Source organism: Centrocercus urophasianus, unplaced genomic scaffold (genome assembly GCF_019232065.1).
Source record: "Centrocercus urophasianus isolate 14NV4802_14NV808 unplaced genomic scaffold, USGS_Curo_1.0 seq_10, whole genome shotgun sequence".
In the NCBI taxonomy this organism is placed as follows: domain Eukaryota; kingdom Metazoa; phylum Chordata; class Aves; order Galliformes; family Phasianidae; genus Centrocercus; species Centrocercus urophasianus.
The window spans coordinates 13,787,066-13,814,676 of NW_024884142.1; the positions used below are offsets into that span (position 1 = coordinate 13,787,066).

Genomic DNA, 27,611 nt, shown 5'->3' on the forward strand with positions numbered 1-27,611 from the left:
TGGAAATTACTGAGAGTTACAAGGGAAACATGCTTCTTTTTTTTTCTTTTTTAGTATTTTTTACTTTGCTTTATGATAAGGCATAGAAAATCTTCTAGATGTCAGGTTCAGTATCTTTTGAGCATATATGTGTGTGTTGGAGGTGAAGCAAGCCTTTTCAATTCAGTCCATTGTTTTTTACTGTGTGTGAAGCTACTGGGGATGGAGTTCAAATCATAGATCACAGAATTGCTCAGGCTGGAAAAGACCAAGAAAAGATCATCGAGTCCAACCACAACCTAACCATACTACCCAAACTCTAACAACCCTCTGCTAAATCATGTCCCTGAGCACCACATTCAAACGGTTTTTAAACACATCCAGGGATGGTGACTCAACCACCTCCCTAGAGAGCCTATTCCAGTGCTTAACAACCCTTTCTCTAAAGAAGTTTTTCTTGATATCCAACCTAAACTTACCCTGATGCAACTTGAGGCCATTTCCCCCATCCTGTCACATGTCACCAGTGAGAAGAGACCAACTCCGCTCCTGCTGTAAGCACCTTTCAGATATTGGAAGAGAGCAATAAGGTCTCCCCTCAGCCTCCCATTCCCCAGACTAAACAGCCCCAGTTCCTTCTGTCTCTCCTCATAGGGCATATTCCCAAGCCCTTCACTAACCTTGTTGCCCTTCTTTGGATCTGCTCCAGCACCTCAGTGTCCTTTCTGTACTGAGATGCCCAAAGCTGAACACAGTACTCGAGGTTGGGCCTCACCAGTGCCGAGTACAGGGCAGGATGACTTCCCTAGTCCTGCTCACCACACCATTCCTGATACAAGCCAGGATGCCATTGGCCTTCTTGGCCACCTGGGCACACTGCTGGCTTATATTCAGCCAGCTGTCCATCAGTACACCAAGATCCCTTTCCATCAGGCTGCTTTCCAGCCACTCCTCCCCAAGCCTGTAGGGTTGCCTGGGGTTGTTGTGACCAAAATGCAGGACCTGACACTTGGCCCTATTGAAACTCATACAGTCACTCCATCAACTCTGATGGAAGGCAGTCTGCAGAATATAGAATGTAGAAGGTGTATACTGTGCTGTCAGGTATTTTCATTTACAGTAACAGTGCAGAGAGCTGAACAAGTAATAGAATTGTTAGCTGAAACAAAGGGAATGTCAATCCTGAATAAGTTTCATGGAACCTTGGAAGAGAGACTGCCCCACATAATTTGTAACCTAGACAATGTCATTATTCTGTATTTGTAGCAAAAACAAAGTTGAGAGATAGAAGCATCAGAAATGTTGTGATCTAGAAAGGAAGGCTAAAAATAAAACTCTGGGCTACGTGATAGAAAAAAAATTATATGACTGAAGAGAACGTTTAAGTCATTTGATGCTTCTCATATACAGGAAAAGAGGACTTAATATATTGATTATGTAAATGAACAGGGTAGCGCCATAGAAGTAGCTTGCTCTGTTTTTTCAGTATCTCCTTTTTGAAGTGCTGTGAAAGACTGAAAGCTGTCTAACCATTTAGTCAAAAGGGATAACAATAGCACTCAGCCCAAAGCTAATGTGCTCCATTTGAAGATCATTCTGGTATCACGCAAATGAATGATCGTGCTGTGCTAAAGATTTCCATTATGCTCTGACTCATGGGAAACTAGAAGCCACATGCATAAAGATAAAATAGATTAAGCTACAATGAAATAAAAACAGTGACAGCAATGTGTACTTCTGTTTCTTGATTCTCTAATGGCAGACGTTACAGTGGTAGCAGGTAGTCCAGATACATAACGTTAATGGGTGAGCAGACATAAAGGTATGTAAATAGGTGCTACGAGTACCTGTGTGGGTAGGTACTATATAAATGTTGTTTCAGTGAGGAAGGAAATCTGCCATGGCAATAATTATTTGGTAGATTGCCATGGTAGAATAGCAATGCTCTTTTTTTTCTCTTGGCTAAGTTCTCCCTGTGTTCTCCTCTGAAGTGTTGCGGACCCTTATTGAAGTGTTTCATGAAGTGCTTGTTTATTGTGAAATCTTGTTTATGGAGAAAAGCAGCATTGTTGGGTCTTATTAAACCCCACAGCACACTTGAAGAACACTGTGCATGTCTACATTTCAGCCACTTTCCTTTGAAGTCTGATTCCTCAATATAAAACTACTTTATTTAGCAGTTTCAGCTGATGTGCCTGAATTAGACCTGAAATTGTTGACCCACAAATGTTTTCTGGACTTAAAGTTACACCAGCTGCAATGATCTGTGTTAACAATAATTTTTCCCTGCCCTTACATTTTTTTAGATGGAGAGATTTCATCTCTTCCTGCTCATACTGATTTATGCTGACTTAAGTATCAGAAATATGACTCAAGGCATGTGCACATGTTCTGTTCTACAGACTCCATTTTGGCACCATTTTTCTTGCCAAAGAACAGATAAAGGGGGTTGACCCAGAACAAGATGTGATAGCACTCATCTGCCAGAGGGCTTGGCTCAGAAAGAAGCATGAAATACCAAAAGATCCTCTAAGAGAAAGGGAAATCTCCATTTAAAAATATAATCTTACCACCGATAATCATTTATGGTAACCATAGCACACTTACAACATGAGGAATTGAAAACAAAAGAAGAGAAATAGGGATGCTGCAAAGAACTTCACAGTTGAGAGTTCAAATGCAGCTAGAGAAATATGTCATATTTCTATGATGTGGCAAACTACTGAGGCAAGCCTTTTTTGTTGTAATTTTTAAGAGTAAACTTCAATGTACTCTTAAATCTTATATGTTTTAAAGTAGGAATGATTTAGAAGCTGTTCCTGAGGTACATTTTGAATAGAAGAGGTGGGGAAAGTCACTAGAAAACTAATCCTCACCTTTTATATGCTTTTTATTTATCTTTTTTTCTTCAATCTTCTGTTTTCCCTCAGTCTTTTTGTGTTTTTTGTGTTTTTTCTTCTTGTGTTTTTCCTCAATCTTCTGACTCCAAAAAGCCTCATTACACACTTCATTAGCAGCTTTCTGAGGCCCTGTAGTGTACTAGCATCTACTCAGAGTCTCTGAGGGGTGAAATTGGAGATTTACTGAGGAGGATTTGAGGCCTAATTACAAAGCCTTATCAACTAATAATGCAATCAGTGGGCCACTGGCACAGTGATAGTGTTCTCTGCTACAGTCAATAAGATCTGGGTTAGATTAGTTCACAGGGTTAAGAAGGAATGCTGATGAAGGGCAACCAGTCATCTGTCTACCTAGGAGGCATCTTTTATGGGGTCAGAAGAAGGTCCCTATCCTTTCTTCCTCAGCAGAATAATTGGAAATTCTCTTAAGCACTGTAAGACTCCTTGTTCTCTTAGAAGTAGCAAAGCTGCCTTTCAGAAGTGTCTTTCTGAAATCCAGGGAGTAATTGAACCAGATCACTTGCCTTACTGTATTATATACAAGCTTTATGTTATAGGGCTGAAACCTATTACCCTGGATTAGGGACAGAAAGGGAATTCTGAAGGTCTGAACAAAGTGCAGAGTCTTCACGGGAATAAATGAGGCTTTTGTCATAAAGATGCAATTATGTGATGGATTGTGGTGAAACCATGGTCAGATTTAGGCCAGTCTTACAAGGGTGAACACTCAGACCCAAGAGAAAATTTATTTCAGTTTTGTTTTTGTTTATTTGCATGATTTGGTTTTTGTATATTTTTTTTTTTATAATTCCTGATTTCAGGAATATGTTCCTTCTATATTTCATTTGAAAAACTGAATCAAGAGCAGCTTTTCTCATTTGTCTAGTTTTTAGCTTAAAAAAGAATGAAACTCTGAAGTATGTGGATAGAAACACTTCTGTACCTCAGGCAAGGACCTGAAAAATAAGGTGCTTTTTGTTAGCACAGATTGTATATATTTTCATTTCTTTCAGTTCTACTACATGGTTTGCTTAGATTTATTTTTTTTTTCTTCTCAGAAATTCCATAGTCTCACAATGTCATCAAACACAGTATGAGAAACTCACTACTTTGTTTAATACCTGTTGGCTTCAGTGGACTTACATGCATGTTTAAATTAAGCTGCTGATCGTGGTACTGTAAACGCCTCTAAGTTTTTGCCAGAACATCTGTCTGAGTTTCTTTGTTGCTGACCAGTTTGCTGTGTAATCTCTGGGATAAGCTCAGTATAGGATGCTGGGACAAAACTTTTACAATTAAGTATATGTTGCATCTGTCACCTCTTACAAACAATGGCTTTTAGTTCAGATTTCCCACGTGAGACCCTTTTTATTATATCCACATTCTGCAAGTTTTGGAGAGTAGGCTTGTTTTGGAGAGTAGGCTAAGCAGAGAGGGATCAAACCATCAGACTGTTTAACTCTTCTAGATTATTTCCTCTTGTATTTTGGTTTGTATGGTTCTAAATCTGTAACTCCTTACTGGCAGGAAAGGTTCTCTCCTTCCAATGATTAGTAAATATTTCATCAGGAGTGCAGCAGCAGTCTCCAACTCTTTCCTAACATATTCTTGTAATAAATCAAATCATAGAATCCTACAATAGCCTGGGTTGAAAAGGACTACAATGATCATCTAGTTCCAACCCCTCTGCTATGTTCAGGCTCATCAACCACTAGACCAGGCTGCCCAGAGCCACATCCAGCCTGGCCTTGAATGCCTCCGGGGATGGGGCATCCACAACCTCCTTGGGCAACCTGTTCCAGTGTGTCACCACCCTCTGTGTGAAAAATAACACCTCCTAACACCTAATCTTAACCTCCCCTGTCTCCTTGATATCTTTCAGACATCTTTAAGAAAGGCTATGTGTCGATGAAATGCGTAGGCCTCTTAAAAATTTATTTTGGCCCAAATACTAATGTCTGTCACTGATCAAAGAGAAACTCCAGTCTGACAAATATTAGAAAAGAAATTCTTCACTGCAAATAAATTCTCCAAATTTATGTGTACTTTCAGTTTTTCAAAGAACTGGAATAACTGCATTATTCCAAAGGGAGAATCAGACTTAATGCCTATGCTCAGAGCTCTCCATTGCACTGTAGGCAGGCACATCTGTGCCCCTGTGCAGAACTCTATTGATTTCAGCAGGGATCCACAGAGACGCAGTGTGACTCGCAGCTGCTGTACAATGGTGCTGCCAGCTAAGCTTAATCATTAGATTCTGTTTGATGAGTTATTTCACGTACCTACTGAGACATAGTTAAGATAGATACAGATAGAGGAATGAATATCCATTGAAATGCAAATCTCTCAATAAAATAGGTTTTGATAACTTACGCTACTTTGCTAATCCTAATGCACCTGCCTTTTAGGTGCCTGAGATGAAGTCTACAAATTTTATCTTTTTGTTCCAGAATGATACTTCTGAATTGCATGTGCTGATTTAAACAGAGGTGATTGTACCTGCCTTAATGTTCCCTTTCATTCTTAGATTTTCTGACAAATGCAGGCATGATCATGCAAATAAAAACGTGAGGGTTTCGAATATTACAATTCCAAAAGTTAATTTGATGGAAAATGGACTTTCTTTATATCCGATGCTCTCTTAATAAACTTGATAGGCCCTTTCAGAATCATAAGGTGACTTTGTTACTGCAACTTTTAAGGGCCTGTGAAGACATTAATTCACTTTTGATATCTCCTTGACCCAAGGTGCACTGGAAGGTGAACATTCTATGGGATGATCACTATCTTGAAAGTATGTGAGTAGATGGAGGAATAAACTTGACAGATTTATCACATTTGCTGTGTGGTTGGCATTATGTTCGTGTATTTTTAAACAAAGCCTATTGGACAAAGTACATGATATAAATTGCTCATTAGTAAATAATATTCAGGTAGATAAGCACAAGAAAAATGTGACCAAGAGCCCTTTCTCAGGTTGCATATAATGTGTTTTTTTCCACTGTCAAGTACTGCTGCCAGCAATATGAATTTGCTGGTAGACATTAAGGGATTTGTTTGTTTTGCATGGACTCTGGCATAGCTATAAACTCTAAGACCAAGTCAGTTAGTCAATCTGGAATTTCAGGGTGTCCTAAAAGGAAAACGATAATGTTTTATTATCATGCATATCAGATGCCTTTCCTGTCATGCATATCAGATATCTTTTAGCCGAATGGCCGAAAGACATCCCTTCTGCAGAACATCCAGTTGTTAAATGAGTCACTGTACAGTACTGAATGCTATAAGTCCAGTTTGCAGAAATGCTAGTCATATAGCAGCGACACAGGCTTTTGGAAAAAAAGAGTCACATCAGCATCTGAGCTCAGTGATGACAAAGCATTAACTCAGTGCTGCACAAAGTGACAAACCAAGTGAGTGGTGCAAAGACCACAGCAAGGGTTAGTAAAGACCACAGCGAGAACACCACGAATCAGCCAGCAATTCTTGCTGAAGTTGTTTGGCTGCTTCAGGCACAGTGCGCAGTCATTTAAACTTTACAAAAGTTAGGTAGAACAGTGAAATTCTGGAAAAAGAACAAAGGAAGTTATTTAGTATAAAGTAACTTAAACAATTTTACTCCTCTTAAAAATGCTGTTAACAGAGGAAATAAATGGCTAAATAATAGATGGCTAAGGATGAGGAAATAAGATTCCTTCCCTTACTAATGCTTTACTGCAGTTATTGCATTAGCAATACTGCAGTTATTGCATTAGCTTACATGACTGTTCCATTTATTAAAGCATGTTCTAAATACCCTTTAGTTTTTCAAGTCTTGGTTACAACAGGATAAGTGGGTAAAAAAGATAAGGGGACCTAGATTTGCTCCTCCGTCTAATCTAAATACCATCTAATGCTTTTTGATCACAATAAGTAAACTTAAGTGTCTTCCTACATCTTTACTGTTTGGAGTCCTTTTAAAGATAGCTACAAGAAATGGATAAACAGAAGAAAATGTGTTTTCTGGAAGTCATAAACGTCTTTTTTTCCTTTTCTTTTCTTTTTTCTTTTTCAGCATACCTTGTAGCTTTTAGGCCTAAAGTAACAGAGGTTACTGGCTTCTGTGATGATGTTTTGAAAGCTCTTGAACAGAACTGTGGGCTGGGAATTGAGAGGAGTCTAAGCAGCAGGAAGGAGTAGGATCTGGGTTGACCAAGAAGAGAGGAGAGCTGAATGTGTATTTTTTTTGTATATGTGAATTCGGGGGCTGAAGGAAAATGCAGCTTTCAGATAGGAGCTGCAGGGCATATGAGGTCTGGATATAGAGACCTGAGACTTTGCAGGCTAGAGGTAAGCAAAAAAAGGGAGGCTGTAATCCAAGACTTCTAGAAACTTCTAAGTAGTCTGTTTTTGGACTGTTGTCTCTTCCCTTATTCTTCATCTACTTTTTTTTTCTGTTTGAATATGCAGTCTAACTTCTTGCTCGTTCACTCTATGTCAGGATTATATATATGAGATGTATTATCAGATATACTACCAGGTATACTATCCCACATGAGCATACCATGCTGTAGTTGACTGTTATAATACAATATTTTGTCTTCCCTGAATACACTCACACAATCTGCCTGGTACTGAAAGTGCTGTTGCAAATTTGGCTATCTTCACTGGGACTCCTAACGCTTTCCTTTTAGAGTAGATGTTGTCAGGAGCTGCAGTGTCTGTACATAGGACTTCCTTATACCCAAAAGTTTGTTGAGGCTTTGAACCTTGCCTTCAGCTAAGAGACGTCTCAAAAAAGATTTCCCCCTAGCTTCTGTGGACTTTCTCTGAATCCAGTGGTAAAGGGAAGGCAACCCTTGAGGGGAAAAAAAAAAAACAAAGAGGCTTTTAAAGAGGAATCCATAAGAACTTGTCTGTTTTGAAAAGCAAGTGGAAAGTGGGCTGACATATCAGTTTAATTTTTGCTTTTAGTCTCTTCCTTTCTTTCCATAGTACCAAACTTTGCAGTCACCTATTTAATGTTAATGTGTGCATTTGTTTTGTGGCCCTGGAGATGAACTATCAAACCATTTTATATGTCCATGCTTGTCTTCATCAGCAATTAGCTGATAATGCCATCTACTGCAGAGCATAAAAGAAAATCATTTTCTTATATGGAAGTTGATAGAGCTGTGGTATTTTGGAATATTTTGGTATTTTGGTCAAGAAATTTGTAGCTGAGTTTATAAACAGAGTGACTGCCATTAAAAAGCCAGCTTTTACCAATGTCACATATTGGTAATCGTGAAAGTTTTTTGAGCAATGGGTAATGATATTTGAAAAAAATATATCTATATAACTTTTGTGTTTAAAGCATTTATGTTTCTGGATCATGGTTATAACATGACCGCCAGTTTTACTATGCATTGAGACATTTATCCTAGAGGATTAACTTGAACGTATATCTTAAAAATGAAAATTAATCATTTCTTTTTAACAGAAAGGAGTTCAAACTATTAATTGAAGAAATGTGAAATTGCTTTTACAGTCTAATACATGTAACACTTCTTTTATTTTGTTAGAGCCCTATGAATAAATTGCTTTCCTCTGATAAATGAAAAATTATTTAACTACCATGTTATGTCCAAACTCATAGATCAAAACCCAGCTGCTTGGCAGTACCATGGCATATGGGGCTTATTCTTCTCACAAATTACTGTTGTAAACATTGTTGATTGTTTTTAATGATAGTAATACTTCACAAGGAACCGGTACCTCCATAAAGAAATACTATTTTTCATCAAAATCACTTAGCGAAGGAACCAGTTATTAGGAGCCAGTTTAATTCATTTTTTAAAATAGCTGTTAAAATAATAATTTATTCACAATTTAATTATTTTGCCTCTTTCTTTATTTTGCCCTGGTTTTAACAAATATCTCAAATACTCCTTTCATTCATAAACTGCTTCTGAACTCAGAATCCAAGATTTTATCATCTGATGACAAGCAGAAGGTCCAGATGTGACTTATCAAACTGTTCTGAAAAATACTACATTAACAATACTAGGCAGATTTAGTAAAGCATATAAAAAGAATCAAGATGATACAAAGAAGGTGACAACCATCAGCCTGATGCCTACAAAGGAAAAAAGGTGTTGTTACATCCAACAATTTAATGTGGGCAGGTAGGCTCTGTATCACTTTGCCTAATCTGTTATATTTGTCTTCACACCAATGGGAACAAAAAAGGTGATTACAGTTCCTGTTTTCATAATCTAAAATCAAATCAGAGCCTCTATCAGAGACTTACCATAATCTGCAAGTCATTTTGACAGTAATGATTTAATTAGCCAATGTTCAGGTGCCTGTACCTGTGTCATACATTTTCATTTTGATTCAACAGATATAGCATAGCTTCTACACAGTTTACCTCTGTCTTGAAGTTAAGGAGATATTCTATGAAAGGCAGCAACCAAAATCAGGAAGTAAAAAACAGTATAGCTTCCAGGGAAATGTCTTAAGAGTTCAGAAAATAAAGCCTGCCTCGCATGAAGATTTAAGTAAATGACATTTCCTTTTTCTTTGAAGAAGAAGAAGCAGGCAGCCCATCGTAGAGAAGCAGATAGCTGCCCCAAGGAAATAAAGCTGTCTGTGCTGAGCCTGAGATGACCAAGGCAGGAATAACACATGGAACAATTCAGAGTAGATCTTCCAAGTGTAAGGTCAGGAGGTCTATAAATCCCATCTGTTCTCGCAGCTGGTGATGTGAAGGACATTGAGTCATCTTACATGTCTGATATCAAAGGAAATGGCCACACAGGGAGCCAGAACTCAGCACTCCTTGCTGCTCTAGTCAAAGTCACGACAAAGGGCCTGAGATTCCTCCGAGTGTTCTTCGTGGATTGCTCAAATCTAGGCCTACTCCTCAAGGAAGTCTGATGAATCCTTCCCTAAGCACTGGCCTATGGTCATGCTTGAAATTTCATAAACGTAAGAAGCCAAGTCATGGTTTATACCTTACTTTGCACCTGGAGTGGAACCTGTGGCTTTATTTGCTGGAGCGGTCTGGTCCTTCCACAGCAGAAACTTCCCCTTCCATGGGGAAATTCCCAACAGCCCTGGCACATATCACAGCTGCTGCTGCACTGAGTGACTCAAAGTGCATTGCCAGTACTGATAGATATTTCACTGGCGCAGATCCATTTTTCACAGAAACTGTGTTTTTGTTAAAACTACCTCTAAGGAATTGTTAAAACTACCATTAAGCGCTGCCTATTTACTACATGAAAACCCAAATTTTCTGAAATATTCATAAATTTGTGCACTGCTGTTTAAGGAGAAGTGACATATGACTCCTAAAATATGGCCTTTTAGAGCTTCTGATGTCTCAGATAAATGTTGTTCATAACTTTCAATTTTTTTTTAATTCTGTATTCAAAGCAAAGTACAGTTCTTTTCTTCTACTTCCTTTACCTTCCCAGAATGATAGCTAATCAATGTCTTTGATGTATAACATGAAGACTAACATAGCCTTGTAGCAAAAGCATTTGAAGGTACTCAGTATGGTGTTAGGGTCCCAGTCCTCTAAATGGGGAGATGTGTTGCAAGAATAGCATTTCTGGAGCTTTATGCAGGTGCTCTGAATCCCTTACTAATCTTGCACTGAACAGAAGATATTTTGATCTTTGGTAAAAAGATAAAAGGTCTTTTGAAGCCTAGCACTTGATGAAGAACAGATAACAAATAACAGATTTTGTTATCTCTATGAGATGTTTTTTGTTACTTTGGTTTATGCTTTAGCTCTGTTTCTTGTTTCTGATGACCTATGCATTCTGTTTGAGTAAAGTTCAGTGTTAATAGTCGGGAGGATTGATGATGTTTAAATACAGCAAAGATACTTAAAATTTCAGGTAGCAGAACTGCAGACATTCTCTGCTTGTGTCAAAGCATTTACTACAGCAGATCTATGATGCTTTACAGAGAGAGATTTTTGACCCTGGGGAATGGATTTATGAATCGTGTACAAAATACTGTCTTTAGTGTCCTAATTGATTCCATCTGTAGTTTTACATCCTTTCCTTTTTTCTTCCTCTTTCCTTTGTAGTCAGAGCTACCTTCAAACTGCAAGTGACGTGCCTGGGGGTCACAACCTGGATCCCTCTGCAAACTACAATTCCCCAAAGTTTCGCTCAAGGAATCAGAGCTATATGAGAGCAGTGAGCACGCTCAGTCAGGCCAGCTGTGTTAGTCAGGTGGGAAATTCTTGTTGTAACTTTTCTTCTAGGTTAATCACAGATGCAAGAGTTGCTGGTAGTGGTTATAGTTGATTGTTTGTTTGAAGTAATATCAGACTGAGGATATGGATTGTCAAAGTAATTTGGTTCTAAAGAATATTACCCTTGTTCGTAATTTCAACAAAAATATTCAGTACTAGAAGCAAAAGGACACAGTAACACACAACAATATTTTCCTTTTTTTTTTTCAGAAAAAAAAACAACAAATACTTATATTTTCAGTTTCAGTGTGCATTAAATACTTAAGAAGATGCAGACGACATAAAAGGCACACTCCTATAAAACTTATCCTCTGAAAATACCACTCTGATTTCAATAAATGTAGGTTGCCAGATTAAAATATTGATTAAAATAATTATGCTCCAAAGGAGCAGTGATTCATCTTTTAATTCAATCCCTTCATTCTTCTTGGGTCAAAGAAAAAGTCTCATCAATTATTCTACATACGGGAAAGGTGACATTTTTCCATTCTGCTGTTTTTAGATTTGTTATTTAGTACTAACTCATGATGAAGTGAGATCTGAATCAGGCCTGAACTGCAAACAGCCTTATGAAGTATGTGGATATTCTGTTTAACAGAGTATTTTACATACAATTTCCAATGTTCCTCACGTTCTTTGGTTGTGACATTTCTTCCCTGTGCTGCTTCATGAGAGTAGGACCCTGCCCTCCTCTCAGATAAGTATTTTACTTTTCTTTGAGCATTTCATGGTGCACCTAAGGGTATAGTAGCTAATTATGTGCAATGCTTATGTTAAGAAAATATATATCTTTTAAAGCAATTTTTGAACTCATTCACATTCAATTTGTATTGCACGACTATTCAGGCCTGGATTCAGCTCATCTTACTTGAGGCTTTTAACTGAGGCAACAACTAGATTTTCCTCTGAACTTAATGGAGTGAAAGAGTTTCTTCCAGGACAGTGCACACCCTAAGTGGGCTGAGAGCCCTCTGGAAGTGCTTGTCATTCTCCAGACTGTAGAGCACTGGGAGGTATTAGCTGCCTGACTAATGCCCTTCAGTCAAGTTCCTCAATTTATGTGAGATAAATCTAACTATAATCTCATGTAGCACATACCGGCACTAGAAACTGTCAGTCAGTCATTCTCCAAACCCTTTTTCTTTTCATAGCTCCCTTGTGGAATCTGTCTCATCATTTTCATGCCTTGGTTTTCATTGCCCTGGTTTGCTTATTTTCTATGTTTATTAAACTCTATTTTTGGAAAAAAAAACAACAAAAATGCATTCAAAGCAAAGGGCTGTTGTCTGTCACTAAGATAATGCTATAATATAGAACTACACTAATGTCTTCTGCCTTTTTGACCATCTCTGTGTATAGAGGTGTTCACTGAACTGTAACAACTAGCTGGTTTCAGTAGTGGTTCAAATCTTTCATTCCAATAGAATGCACATCACCTGGTAAGATGTCCACAACAGATTTAATTTGCAGTTAGACAAATTAACCAAGTCATGCTTGATATGATTCTTTCTTTTCCGGTTTTCAATAACCCACATAATTTTGTGCCAAAAATGTACTTTCTAACTTGCTCTCTGTTTCCAGATTAGTAATAAAAGCATTTAGTAAGTACTACATGAAGTAAATGCATTAAAACAAAAAGTTTTGAACCTTTGCCTCCTTCTGTTCCTTTTCTATGACACCATCACCTTGTTGTCCCATCTACATAATAGCAGTTTGTATCATTTGTGATATTTCTAATGTCCTTTTTCATGAGATTTTTTTTTCTTTTTTTTCTTTTTTTTCTTTTTTTGTCACTTTTGACCAAGGATGCAGTCAAGTAAGATGCTGGATTCCATAGTTTACATTTGTAATTTAAGTTTAAAACTTTTAATTTTTCCAGTCAGTGACCTTAGCATGAAGGAAGTGTTTAGGACTTACTGAGTTTATGGATTACATTACCACAAATTTCCTGATGAATGATGTATGCAAAATATTTCAGTGTAAGATTTTTTTTCAATCTTTTAGAGATTGCATTAGACTACTTAACTTTATTAGAAACAAATTTTATGAAGGGTAATGTAATTCCTTTCAGAGAAGATTTAGTAGCCGAAATGTCTTACATGAAATTAAAATATCAGTTATTAATTATCATCAGAAGTTCTGTATGAAATTTCCATTTACTTAATCAAAATCCTAGAACATTTGAAACATTTGCACTCACTGTTTCCATAATGAATAATGTGCTAGGAACAGTAACAATGAAAAATGCACTTGTCACCCATACAGAAGAAGTAATATCAACTAGATGTGCTGTTAACTGACGCTACTAATTTTACCTTGTCTTAATACTGATTCTGATTTCTAGCACTCCCTTTAAAAAATTATATTCAGGAAGACACATCAGGAGGCATGTCTGTCTAGTGTTTAGCTTTTCATCTGGTTTTGATAAAAATTTGGAATTATTCACATACAGTTAGAGCCGGTCCGGACTGACTTTATAGAACTTGTTTAAAGGATCTATGTAGTGTTTAGACACTCATCTCCACAACTCAGTACAAGTTCTTACAAAGAGCTTCCCACCCCTAGGGCAGCCCTCCTAAAACCTATTAATCATGAAAGCTACCTAAAACTGTTCAATTTTGTATCACACCCAACCTACTGGGTCTTGCTGGCTTCTATCTATGCCCTGTGAGGATCTGGAGGGTGAGGTGGAGACCTTCCCAAGGTCCAGGCTGGTAGGTGGTGTCCATGGCACTTCTGGTGCGCTCTGATATGGGTTCCTCCACAAGCATTATGATGGAACTGTCAGACTTAAAATTACGCTTCTAAAGGAAAGATAGCACTCATGGCTGCATCTCATTTTTACACAGTGGTCAAATGGCTAACCAGTAACTAAGAAATGAGAGTTTATTTTAAGGCCCTACTCACGTGAGGCTGGTCCAAGCATTACTTTCTTATCTGGCCGCTTTTCACACTGTTTTGAAGAATAGATATTATTTCACATGCTTTGGGCACAAGTAGATGCAATATTTCTCTGAACTCGCAGAACTTCAAGTATGAGATACGTCCGTTCATAATGAGAGGAAGAAAACAACCTGTGCAGCAGGTCTACATGATGCATAACTTTGCTGATAGGTGCTCAGGCAATCCACCCTCACTTTTTGAGAACTAATATTAGTGTAGCTAATTTCTGTTCCCCAGTGCTGACGGAAACACAGAACTACAAGGTTTGGATGGGACCCCTAGAGATGATCTAGTCCAACTCCCACGAACATGGATTTCTGTCAGTCCATTGTGATCTTAGACTTGTTGGTTTCCATTGAAAACATGTATTATAGTTTTTTGAATAGCCAAAAGATACTAAACATAAAATTAATTGTATGGCATGTGTGATGTGCTTACTATATACATATAAACAGCTGATGTAAGTTATAAAAAAATGTAAATGTGATCAGAAGGGATTACTAAATTTTAACTATTTGCTAAAACAGTTCTTCATCAATGTACAGGTGTCCATTTGAGATGTTGAGGCCGTGATGATCACAAAAAAGCAAGTCAAAAATCAAATGCATTGTTGTTGTTTATTCAGATGAGTGAAGCAGAGGTTAATGGGCAATTTGAATCGGTGTGTGAATCAGTGTTTAGTGAAGTTGAAGCTCAGGCAATGGATGCCCTTGACCTCCCTGGATGTTTCCGAACAAGAAGCCACAGTTACTTGCGTGCCATTCAGGCAGGCTATTCCCAAGATGATGAATGTATACCTGCGATGGCATCTTCCAACATCACCTCAACTATCAGGTCAACCACAGGTAAGCAAATCTACATTGTCCCTTCCACTCTCCTGCATGTAAAAATATTTAGTCTTTCGTAAAAGGATATGTGAAAATATACTCTTTCGTAAGAGGATATTTGACACTGGAAATAACTTCCCTGTTTAGTGATGTCTGATACCAGCATTCTTTTTTTACAAAAATTGTGCTATTGCAGCTTGGAATAAGCTCCTTCTGGGGAGGTTCCTGTGTGCATTATTCAGTGGAGATGAATTTCAGCACAGATATAATTTGACCTCTATTTCATTTATTTTCCAAGTACAAATACAAAATTGTATGTACAAAAACATCATTTGTGTATTGTTATATAACAATAAATATATGGGAGATCAATAAGGATCTTAATTTAGGTCCTTATAGTACCAGAAGAAAAGTAGTACCAAAAGAAAAATAGAAGCAAGATATTAAATATTTGGTCTAACTGACTTAGATGCAATTAACATTACTTTAGAAAAAGGCATAACCAGTTGTATCAATAGACTGAATTGTAAACATGATGTCTTCAGTAACCATTAGCATTTGTTGTTGTATTATTCATTTTTAGAATCTTTAATATTCTTGTTGAAACTTTCTTTTATCTTATTTGTTACTTAGCAAAAAGGATGGCTGTATTCATTTTAAAATATCAGTATTTAACACAGGTAGACAAATGTTTGCACAGAAAGAAGGAAAATTACTAAAAAATTTATAACAAATACTTATAATACATATTCTTTGCTAAGGGATTCCAAATTCACTTTTGTGTTTCCAAATAAGTTAGTGACAGTTCCTAAACATGATACTGACCTTGCAACACACCGTTAAATTGCAGTACAGGCTGCTCGTCTGTGGAAGGTGAGAACATAGCTCAAAATGTGTCATGTAGAAATACTTTGGAAATTATTTGCTTGACACACGTTACATAACAGATTGTTAGGAGGAAGTAAACTAAGGTTGAATAACAGAAATCTGTATTCCAGAAGTAGTATAAAATGTTATTTTATCTTCAATATAGCATTTTAATTTCTGTGTATAACTTTGCATAAAATCAGGAGCTGTGACTTACAGTGATACCTCTAGGGACGTTTCTGTCCCTTGTTTAATAGAAATGCTATCATGATACATGATATAAAAGGAGTCTTCACTGCTACCCGAGAGACTAATGTTTCATCTTTGTCTTACAGTGATGTGTGATCATTTTATGAAGAAACCTTCTATGGCAAAGGGCAGAACTAAATACTTATTTTGATATCTGACTGTAGTTGCCGAGTCGGAATATTTTCAGAATTATTTTGGTTATCAAGATAATTGGTTTTTACCTGAGCTGTCTTGAATATATACGCCAGATAAGCCTAAAATTCTCAGCTGAAAAGAAATTATTCTCTCCGGAGTAACAAAGCTGAATAATAGAATATGTTTGGGAAAATAACTAGATTAGGCAATAAACATGTTTTCATCCTGGAGTTTTCATACTTATGAAAAATGTTTAGCATTGATTAGCAGTCTGCTGGCTAAATAATGAGGTATTGAAATCTATAACTTTCATTTCACTCATGGCTTTGTCTCATTTTGGGAATGACTTACCAGATGGATTTTCTTGCCCAAATATTTAATCTTTCTTATTTGTTGTGGTGAAGTGATATTGACATTGAGAAGAAAAAAGATCTCAAAAATAATGATGATTTGAGATGCATAGCCCTGCCAAAACTCTTTTGAAGCCTATGAACTGTATACAGTTCTGAGTGTGGTTCTGTATTCAAATTATTATTTCTGCGCCACTGTCCTCAGCTTTCATGGTGAATAAATATTTGAGTTACAAATATTTATCTGATCTAATATAATGATATTTATCTAAAAGAAGAGTAAGGATTATGTGACTCACTTTAATTGCAATTTTCAGTTGCCAAATAAGTTCTTGTTTATAAAACCCTGGGGTAAACTCTTCCATATTTCCCTCTTCAGCCCTTGCCACATCAGAGTGAGATGCTTCATTTCCTATTATTACTGTAGTTCAAAAAATCTCTTATTTCTCCACTCCTCTCTGAAAATTGTAAAAAAAGCAGTTGCCTGAAATACGAAAATGGCATTAGCAGATATTTAATGTTTATACGAGCTTCATTCAAATAAATGTCAAAAAGGTCAAAGTTTCGCATCGGCTTTCAATTCCAATTCAGCTTTTGAATTCTTAGGAAAATTACATTGCATTAATTCCCTTTTAGCTTCTGATGTTACAGACTCTTCTTGGCAAAGAAACTAAAGCAATTCCTTAGCAAATTGACAGGCAGTGCAATTTAATTATTCCTTGAAATTTTAGTGATATAGGTCATGGCCACCTCTTATCGATGTTGTAAAGCAATCAAATCATAACACCCAGGCATAGCGAAAAATTAATTCATGTAACTAAAAATGTAAATCTAAAATAAAAATAATAACATTTGATCTATGAGCTCAATTATAAACCTATGGAATCTATATTTACAGCATGCATTTTCTGAAAATTTTCCTAGATGTTTGAACAGCTTCCAGAAGGTGGAATGGTTGCAGCTGTAATGAATATTATGTGGAATGTTATTAGTGGGCTCTGTTAAGAATGTTTGCTAATAGATGGAAAAAGAATTACCAATAGCTCTTCTTAAGTGTGTACAACTTTCCAGAGAAAATCAGATGGCTCATTGGTAGAATCAAATGCTGAGTACGTAACTTTTCTGCAGACCCACGTAGTTTAGTTGTGTATGGAACTCTAAATGAGAGTTGTGACAAGGCATAGGTTACTCACTACCTACACCAGGTGTAAATGAACCAGACAAGTGACAGTGCAGTGGGGCAGCCAGTGCTGGAAGCATGCTGGAAGCTGGAAGCGGGCTCTGTGTGACCCCTGCAGAGGCTTATCATATTTCTTTGTGATTAGAGCATTTCTGTCCATCCTGTCTCATTTTGTAAAGAGATAATGAACTCGATAAAAAATACTTCATGTTAGAAGCCCCAAATGACAGTATCTTTTCAGTCTCTGAACTGAATCCAGTCACAGCTGTCATATGCACAGCTGAGAAAATACAGCTCCAGCTGCTGCTGCCTCCCACCTCATCCCTCCATCACAGACAACATCTAATTTCCTGAATGGGAGGCCATAAAGTGCAGGAGTCATCCTGACTACTACTGCCTTACATATTGCTCTTGCAAGACGTGCTTCACTTTTCAGGAGTGCATGAAATCTGAATTGCTTTTCCAGATAGTACCAGCTCAGTTCCCTGCTGCATAGGTATATTTGGATGGTCATATGTCATTTTTAAGGCTCCTTACTAGTAATGCCTGACTGGTGCAGCAGAGTGCTGTGGGGAGGTGCACAAGTGACCTGTAGGACCATGGGATGTGGTTTAAGGGACATAGCATAGTGAGGAAATATTGGTGGTGGATAGTTGGACAGGATGACTGTGGAAATCTTTTCCATTCTTGGTGATTCCAAGACCACAGCAGTATTGCCAGCTTGGTACATGAGTGAGTGTTAGCCATGTAGTCCTGTTGAGAATAAGAGCCTGCTAGCAGGAAGCAGTGCCACAGGGCACTTTATCCCACTTTAGCAGTACCCATCGCACTGAAAAGTAATTCACATAGCATTGTACAACACTGGATTGTTGTAGGACATCATGGCTAACAAGGAGATGTGGAAAATCTTAACTACTCTCTCTTTCCACTTCATCTGAGATCATCTCATTTTTGTTATATGACTTATATGCGGAGATAGCCCTGTCAATGACATACTCTGTATGCTATAGAATATTTCTGAATGTTTGCTCCATTTTTCCTGTTGATTTTGTTTGGTTTTGCCATGAATTCAGAAATACTGAGTTGGAAAAACACTGGAGCTACCAATTTGGATCTTCTGTAGTGAAACAGCACATGTTGAAATCCCAGTCACAGGAGCAATTTCAGAGAGTAAATTGGAATTCACACCTCTGGCCATTCAGATGGATGTCCTCAGCTCCAGACTGTGGAGGACATACTAAGTCTCTCCTGATAGAGGTTTTATATATAGTGTAAAGCACTTTCATCTTCATTCAGAGAGACGCTGCATCTCTAGCTCACTTCTCAGGAAGCCCATCTCCCAGGTGGGATATCTGCTCAGTGAGTATTGCTTTCATAGACAATGTGAGATGGCTTCAAAAGAAGACTCTATACATACTGTATATGCAGGAATTGAAGTGCTACAGTCAGTTAGGAAGTCTCACCCTAAGTGACCAGCACAATCCACTTCATTGATTTGCCTCATTTTTCACAAAAGCGTAGCATTAAAAAAACCTTTCTGACTATTTGTATATGCACTCCCTCTCAACTAATTCGTGCTATTAAACCAAAGCTTTCTGAAGAGATGGCACTTTTGGGCATTTCACTGTTCTCAGCCAGTAGGACTCTGCTTGGCAATGAGTAAATGTAAGAGAATTCCACATTTACTGAACTATTGAGCAGTAATTCCAAAACCCAATTAATTCAAACAAGGTCACATTGCATGAGGGAGTTTTCAATTACAACTCATAGCATTGCTCAGAATGCCTGAGGAATTGCAGGTTTCTTTTCTCCTGGCTTAAAGCTATTTTCAGCTTCCCATTTTTGAAATAAGAGACTTCGCAGGGTGAATTTTTATAGTGCATGTTTGATATTGAGCCACAAAATGCTCATTGTCATTGAAGTGATTGCATAGTCACGTACCTACAAGCATGAGGCATGAGAATGTGATAATTCATTTAGAGGTTATATTGTTTCATAGCACTGTTGTTCCTATAGACCCCAAAAGGATGATTCTCTGGTTGCTATCTTAACACTAATGACAGTACTTATAGTTGTTTGGTTTTATTTCTCAAAGACATGAGGATACTGAATGCAGGCAAAAGCTGAATTTATGGAGCTACTATATATGGCGCTACTGCTGAGAGTCCAGCAAAGGGCTGGAATCTCTTTCCTGGGAGGAAAGGCTGAGAAAGCTGGGACTGTTCAGCCTGGAATAGAAGAGGTTCAGGGGGGATCTTAAATGCGTTGATAAGTGTCTGAAGGTAGAGTGTAAAGAGGATGCAGCCAGCCTCTTTTCAGTAGTGCCTGGTGACAGGACAAGAAACAGTGGACATACAAATTGAAACACAGGAGGCTCCATTTGACTGTCAGGAAAGACTTTTGTCTGAAAATAACCAATTGCTGGAACAGGTTGCCCAGTAGACTGTGATGTCTCCCTTCCCAGGGATCTTCAGAAACTGGCTGGATGTAGTTCTGGGCATCCTGCTCTGGGAGTCTCTGCTTGAGGAGACATTGGGCCAGATGGATCCAAAGATCTTGGCCAACCTCAGCCAGCCTGGGATTCTATGGCATACTGCTTTTGACGGGGCAGTGATAACTTATTGCAGTGCTGCTGTAGACATCATACTCAGTCCTCAATTGCACTCAATTCAGCTGCACTCTTCAGTTCCTACTAATAAATTCATGTGTTGTTGTTTTGTTTTTTTTTTTTTAATTTTCTCAAGAATTAGATACTTCATTCAGGTGACTGCTTAGATCTTCTTAACCTACTGCACTGTCTGGGAGAACCTAGCCAAATGGGGAAAAATGTGCATGAGTTATCATGTCCACAATTTCTGCCTTCTCTATGTTGAGAACAGAAATAAATGCCAAGACTTAGGGATTGGAAAGGCATCCTTTGCTAAGTGATAGCTTGCATTGGTGTCCACAAAAGGTATATCTAAAACTACCCCAAACTGTAATTCCAAAAAAGATATAGAAGGCTGTTTTCTCAATTATAATCTGCTTGTTGACTTTAATTACTGTTGGGGCCCGATGGAATTATCTGGCACTCGAATTCTCTGCAGGAAATATACCATATATCTGTGGGAGCACTTGAGGATTCTGACTTAATGCTTTGATGCTGTGCCAACTTGTGCGCCTATACTGTGAGAATAAATCTTATACTAACAAAGAATGAGCCCAGTTGTACACTTGCATATGCACACATCATTTTCATTGCTCTGGGTGTATCTAGGAGAATAATTAGTCTTTAATTCTCTTAAATATATTGGAGTTCTGATGCTATGCTGGCACTGCTTTTAATAGCAGCACTACATTGTGAATGTGGCCTATGGAGCCACTGAGATGAAGGTGACACAAGGTCTTTGGTTTGAGAAGTTCAACAACTTGCATAGCCAAGAAGCCACTGCAACTCTTCCTAACTATGGGATTTCCTGAGACTGGAGAAAGGCTGTGGCTAATCAGGGCTGTCTGGCCTCTTCAGGCTGATGGGGCATGAAAACAGTTAGAGAAGTGGCCAGCAGCTTTTTATAGTTCTTATTCTCCTTGGTACAGGTCTGCAGAAGCAAAGATAAAAAATGAGGTCCCTGTCTGGTGTTTATGGTTAGTTTAAAAAATGTGTAGTGACTGTTTTTCCCTTGCTCCTGCTGTTCTGCTATTGACATAATTCCTCCATAACCTATTAGATTTGCTAGACAGCTGGTTCTTCTTTTATTAAAAGGACACCCATGTCCCCTTTCTTGGCAGAATTTGGCTTCAAAGCTGTTCTATGGAATGAGTTTTAAAAGAGTTTTCTCAGCTTCATTTTCTGAATGAGATTACAAGAGGAGAAAAAAAAACACATAGGAGTAGAAAAGAAACAAAAAAATATCATGCAAGAAAGGTGATTCACTTCTCAGATTTGTGAAGCCTTTCTGACATGATAGAAGCTAGCAGTGGCAGAGGTAAAGCTCAGCCCATCTATTTAGCTTGATACTGGCAGGAGGTTTTGTCCTGCGTGCTTCTGCAGCTGGGGGAAGCCTGCAGAATGGGTGAGCCTTCACCAGCTGAAATATTCATGCTGCTTCCTTTCACTTTCAGTAAAAGGAAAAGCAGGACCCTTCTCCTGGCAGCAATTCTCCTGCATACCTCAGTGAATGAAAAAAGACACCTCTAAGGAGTCTTCTCAGAAGCTTGACATATATTCACTCCTGAGTTTTAATAGATGCCTGTATGTCAGGAGCCATAATGTTGATGTGCACTGGAAATATACTGTTTTCTGTGCTGGCTGTAAAGAGGTCATTTTCAGTTCTGACAACTGAATTTTTACTAGCTGCATGTAATATTTCATCCATCAGAGGTTTTAGTCCATTAGTTAATTTAATTAAGCATAACTGTCTGGAATTTGACCAGACTGCTTGCTGACAGAATGGCCCTCAGCTTTGTTATGTTTTCAGTACAACACGGATGCGAACTCTATTCTAGCTTCCTCACAGTACATACAGTCTTCCAAAAATCATAGTGCAGCCACCAGAGAATTCCTCTCCTGTGGGTCCTAGTGAAGATACAAGGACCTTTAAAGGCTGTGTGCAAAGTATAAGTAGAATCCCTTTATGGCAGAGCAGGTCTTGTTCCCATAGGGTCCCACTTCTAGCATGTCCATTCACGAGTAATGCTATTTCCAAAAATGTATTTTCAGTCCCTTATTGAAGCAAGTTTGGTTGCTTTCACTACTTTTCTGTCTCATGGTGAGGATGTTCTTATTAATTCTCACTGTGGGGGATATTACTCCTAACTTGCAAAATTGCCTTTTCCAGGAAAATAGAATCCTAAGGGGCAGGTGCCACCCAAATTCAGACAGTCATGATGGCAGAAGCCAAGCAGGTTATTTGCTATTTAAATAATGCTATATCTATATTTGAGTGGAGTGATACAGAATTAAAAGAGAAAAATTCTCCGGTAATCTGTTTTTACTTCCAACAAAATCTCTATTTTGTTCATATGAAAATCTACCCGGGATGCTTGCACACTTCTGTTAACCCCTCAGAAACTCCCATCTTCTATTTTGATCTCTCTGAAATGGAATTTGATCAAAGCTTGTATAGAATTCTCCATTTCTGTGCATGGAATTTTGTTCAGACTTGGATCTACCCTGGAAGAGTGATTTGTAAGCTTGGTATTTGATAGCATTACTTAAGGATCACTGAAAATGAAGTCACTAAAACTGGTGACATTCCTAGAGCATAAGCACAGGAACTTGCTTTTGACCAGACAATTTAGCTGAATGTTGGAGGATTTTGCTCTAGATCAAGTAATTTAATTGTAGATGCATTAATGCAAATTAGTTGTCTGAGTTCCCATGGCAGTAAATTCAGTTTCATTTCAAGGATAATGGGTGGTACCATTTGAGATACCCACATAGGACCTACGACAGAATTGCTTTTTCCTGGACAAGTAGCTACATGCTTGGCAGAAAGGCCTGGGACATCTAAAAAAAATATCAGATACCTATGTTTAGGTGAGTTTGGCTAAGAAGGAATACAGTCAAAGTACCCCTACCTACACAGAGGTGTCTTACACTTACCTAATACCACTTACCAAAAAGCTCTGTACTTCTGGTACACTGTAAATGGAGTATTAAAGCATGTGGAAGGGGCGAAGTGTAGTGTCAGTATGTAGCCCGTTAAAACATATGCACTGGAAACTACAGTTTAGACAAACTCCAGAACCCTCTCAGAAGCTCACTGTAGATCCTTAAAGGCAACTAGAGGAGATCCAGAAAGGTCTGGGGAAGAGATTGAGTTTAAAGCAAGTAACCTATCACTTGGCTTTTAGAGTCTGTGAATGCAATATCAAGGGCGTATCAATGAGTCATCACTTTTTATATGCATTTCTTTTTTCTTATATTAAATACAAATGAACCTTTTGGGATTGTTCTGTGTCCAGAAAAAAACACAAAAACAAAAACAAAAAAAAGAATATTTCCACTCTTAGTCTCTTTCCCTCAATAAAAAAAACCATAAAATTTCAGTTATAAAAATTCATCCCACCTAATACATATATCTAAAATGTAGCTGTCAAAGGCAGACGCATTTATGTCCTATTATAGTCAATGAAATGTGATTTATCCCCTTTAAGATTGGTATCTCTTATGAGATAAGTTGTCCTCTGGATGTTCCTATTTCTCCCTGTCGCCTATAAAAATAGTCTGCAATGATGGCATAGTATGGCTAGCTAACTTTCAGACACCTCAGGTAAAAGTAAGACCTATTTACATTGCCTCATTGGGTAAAACTAAAGATTAATCCTGATCCCATTTAAAACAAGAATAACTGACTTATAGAGAGCCACGCTCTGGCTTGCAGAGTTGAGAGCTCAAAACCCAGCAACAGTATTTGCTGCACCTAAATACAGAACCAGCAGCCTGCAAGTAGCTTTATGAGTATTTTTTTCCATACTGGTCCCAGCTCCATCTGTAAAAATGATTTCTTGATTTGACAGTTGCCTGTATTGTTGCCAGTCTCAAAAGTGAGCTGTGGGACTGTGTCCAGACTTGCAGATCTCTGTGGATTAAAATAATCATTTAAAGTCGTTCATTTATCCTTAATTACAATATGATGTAATCATTTAAATTCTTTAACGCAGGACCATTATCATAACACACTGTTGTAATTATTCTACAGTGCAACACTTCCTTAAGGTTAACTGAGCAAATTGTTTTTCTCGTATTACTCAGTTTGGAATTCCTTACTGAAAGCTAATGAAAGTAAGCACAGAGCTACTGTAAGAATGGGAATAAAATATACAAACAATATACCAACAAAACCAGTGATAAGCCTACCTAATACATCCGTGAGTGCATTTCAAGAGGCTGCTGGAAATTATTTGACTTGAGTGATAAGGGTTCATGGGAGGTCAAGCAAAGAGACTTTTTTAAAGTATAGAATGGCAGCAATATTGGTTTGATTCTGTCCTACTGAAAAACATTTACAAAATGTTTATTGCTTTCAATGTGAAACAGTAACCCAGTAACAGCAGCTTTTAGTTTTTGAGCTCTTTTCTCTCATTGTGTCTCACTGTTTTCGCAAAGTGCCATGCAGTCATATTTCTGAAAAGCCTTACATGCATTCTGTAAAGTAAACAGAGTACAGTTCAAGTGAATTTTTCCTTCCTGCAACTGAAAATCTGAGATTATGCTTTTTAATGCAACTTCAGTATTTTGGAAGCGCATAGGAACTGTTTAGAAGAGGAAAACAGCTGTCAGCACTTTGCCATCTACAGGATGCTGGTTAGGCTATAATTTCTCACTAATTAACTGATCTAAAATAGAACCCTTTGTAACTAGTCCATCAGCAATTCATGAGGTTTGTGTTGCCCACATCTCTTTTAACACTGGCAAAGCCTTACAGTTTCTGACCTTGATGTCTTGTTTGATTTGCATTTCTGTTTTGAAACTAACATTAATTACACTGTCAAAACAGATTTTATCGTTTATGTAACATGGGCTTCCTACAGACTTAAGTTTCCTCAATATGGAGATAATGACTTATGCACTGAATGGCTTGATTACAGTAATTCCTTTTATACTGTTCTCCGCCAAGTTCTAACTGGGAGATTGCAGATTGTTTTCAGACTCCAGCTTTTTCCAAATTTAGTGGTCACATTTCCACTTAATTGTTGCTTTCAAATAGATGTACAGAACTTAAGCCTAAAAGGATCTACTATGATTATTGAGTCTAACCTAATGTACACACAGAGTTATAGAGACATCTCATCCAGAAATTTTGCCCTACCCTGGTAAATTCTAATTAGGGTTTTGTGTCAATTTCATTTTTTTGCAGTGCTGTATAGGTTCTATTTTGCAGAGACAAATACTGCTCAAAAACAGCATTTTGAATGAGATTCAAATGATAGCAGTGTCTCCGTGACGTGTCATCTTGGAAAGCACATAAAAAAAAAAAGTCATATCTTAAAAGCTCAAATCTTGCCTCATCAACAATACGTTATCATCAAGGACCAGATCCCAAGTTTGTGTGAATTGGTCTGATTTCACTGACTTCAGCACGGCTAAACAGCATGGTCAAGCTTAGTGTCTAAAACTGCAATCAATTCTATGGATTTAAATTCTATGGAAATACAGAGGGTTTGTTTTTAATACTTTCATGGAGCTTCAAAGTGACCTTGGGCCAAACGACTACTAGCTGCCATGCAGTAGCAAGGAGCAAGGAAATCAGACTTGGCCAGACCCTTGGTGTAGGCAAATTCCATGCAACCTTGCTTCAGCAGCTCACAGGGGAGCAGATGAGAAGAAGCTCCCACCTTTCCAATAAATGCAGGTACCAGAAGAGAAGAGACATTATGTCCCAGTGTGTAGCAGAATCCTGCCAGCACGTTGATGGGTACAGAACAGTTGGCTGGAGTGTATCTCACCCAGTTAGGCATTTCAGAATTAGAGCCCTGATCTGAGCTGGTTGTCCTTTCTTCCATTATGACTGATTTAAAAAAATAAATAAATAAATAAAAAATAAAAAAACTGGCATAGGGTGAGTCATTTCCTGGTTAAAAGTAATAGTAAAACATCTAGTAAGTAGCAAGTAGAATTGTTCCCAGAACAGAGATCAGGCAGCTAACTTGCTCTGTCTTTTAAATGGCTAATGTGAGCTGAGATAGATTCCACTATGAGGTTCTCAAATACTGACCATGTCTTGAAGATATGATAAAACCAATTGCTACTATAAAATCCCACTTAAAAAATTGACACAGGATAAATGCAGTGCTTTGTTCCCATGGACTATGACAGCATGAGACCATCATTATTGAGACATGATAGCAAGAGACCATGATAACTTAACATATGAATTTAATGTCTGAAAAATATCCAGGTTTACCTAAACATAGTACACATAAAATGATCCATCAGGGATAAGAAGTTAGGTAGTTGGCACCTGGACAATGCTTTCAGTTTAGGCATGTATCTTAAATAAATTGCAGCCTATCATATAAACTGTGCTGATAAAACTCATCTGGGTGTAAGTAGTCTGTCCAAGAAAGTATCTCATAAAAATATTATTATAGATATTTCAGCTGTTTCTCACTGTTTAATCTGAAAAAGCAAGAAACAGATTCTTTACAGGTATCCAAGTATAAAAATATTCTTTCTCCATTTGGAAGTGGAGATAGCTGGCTCCTATATTGACTAGGATTTATTGTGGAGGGCAGAACAGGAAAAGAGGACAAGTGGGAAGATTCAGTAACAACTAAAGTAACCATCTGATTTTGTTTGAGAGATATTAACCACAGAGTAGATTGAAATTATCAATTTATTTTAAAACAAAATTATCTCTTGAATTTCAAGCACAGTATGACATTGGTAAGTTTTAATGACTCTTTTTACAAAGCTTGAATCTCCTTACAGTTCAGAAAACTACTCTCATAACCTTGCAAATGGAGAGACTCTTGAACATGAAAAGCCCTCAGAAGTGGCAGGATCATTCACTAGCAAAGAGACAAGCAGAAGTGTGCATCTTCCCAGGGAGCAGCAAAGAGAAAAGCTGGAGGATTGTACAAGAATGGGATGTGTCTTCCTTAACTGTCCTACGCCTACATGCAGCCATTGTTTCAGTTTAAGTGTTAAGTGACTGTCTGAGTACTATTTTGGAGGACTGGCATTTATGTACAGACAGCATTGCATGGTAATGGAGCAAAACATTTCTTTCTGTGTAGAGCCTGAGTACATCTCGCTCTGATATTAAAAGATAAAGCAAGTCCAAATCAAAGATGTATATCTTATAAGTGACCAGCAATGGCACATATCTGAAATAGCTGGTAATTTACATTAACCTTTGCCTTTTATTCTTGCTGATCACTTTTTCTTAAAATTAAGGAGCCAGAAGCCACACATGCCAAAACTAAGCATTTCTAAATCATCTCATTTTGAGTGAACTT

General features: G+C 37.8%; 1 protein-coding gene across 1 annotated transcript in view; it reads left to right on the forward strand.

Annotated features, from left to right (window-relative positions):
- The window catches only part of DLGAP2 (DLG associated protein 2), a 410,760-nt gene that overhangs the window by 344,354 nt on the left and 38,795 nt on the right, over positions 1 to 27,611 (forward strand). The window contains exons 7-8 of the mRNA XM_042817501.1: positions 10,945 to 11,092; positions 14,684 to 14,903. Of these exons, the coding sequence (XP_042673435.1) occupies positions 10,945 to 11,092; positions 14,684 to 14,903 (368 nt within the window). The remainder of the gene's footprint in view (positions 1 to 10,944; positions 11,093 to 14,683; positions 14,904 to 27,611) is intronic.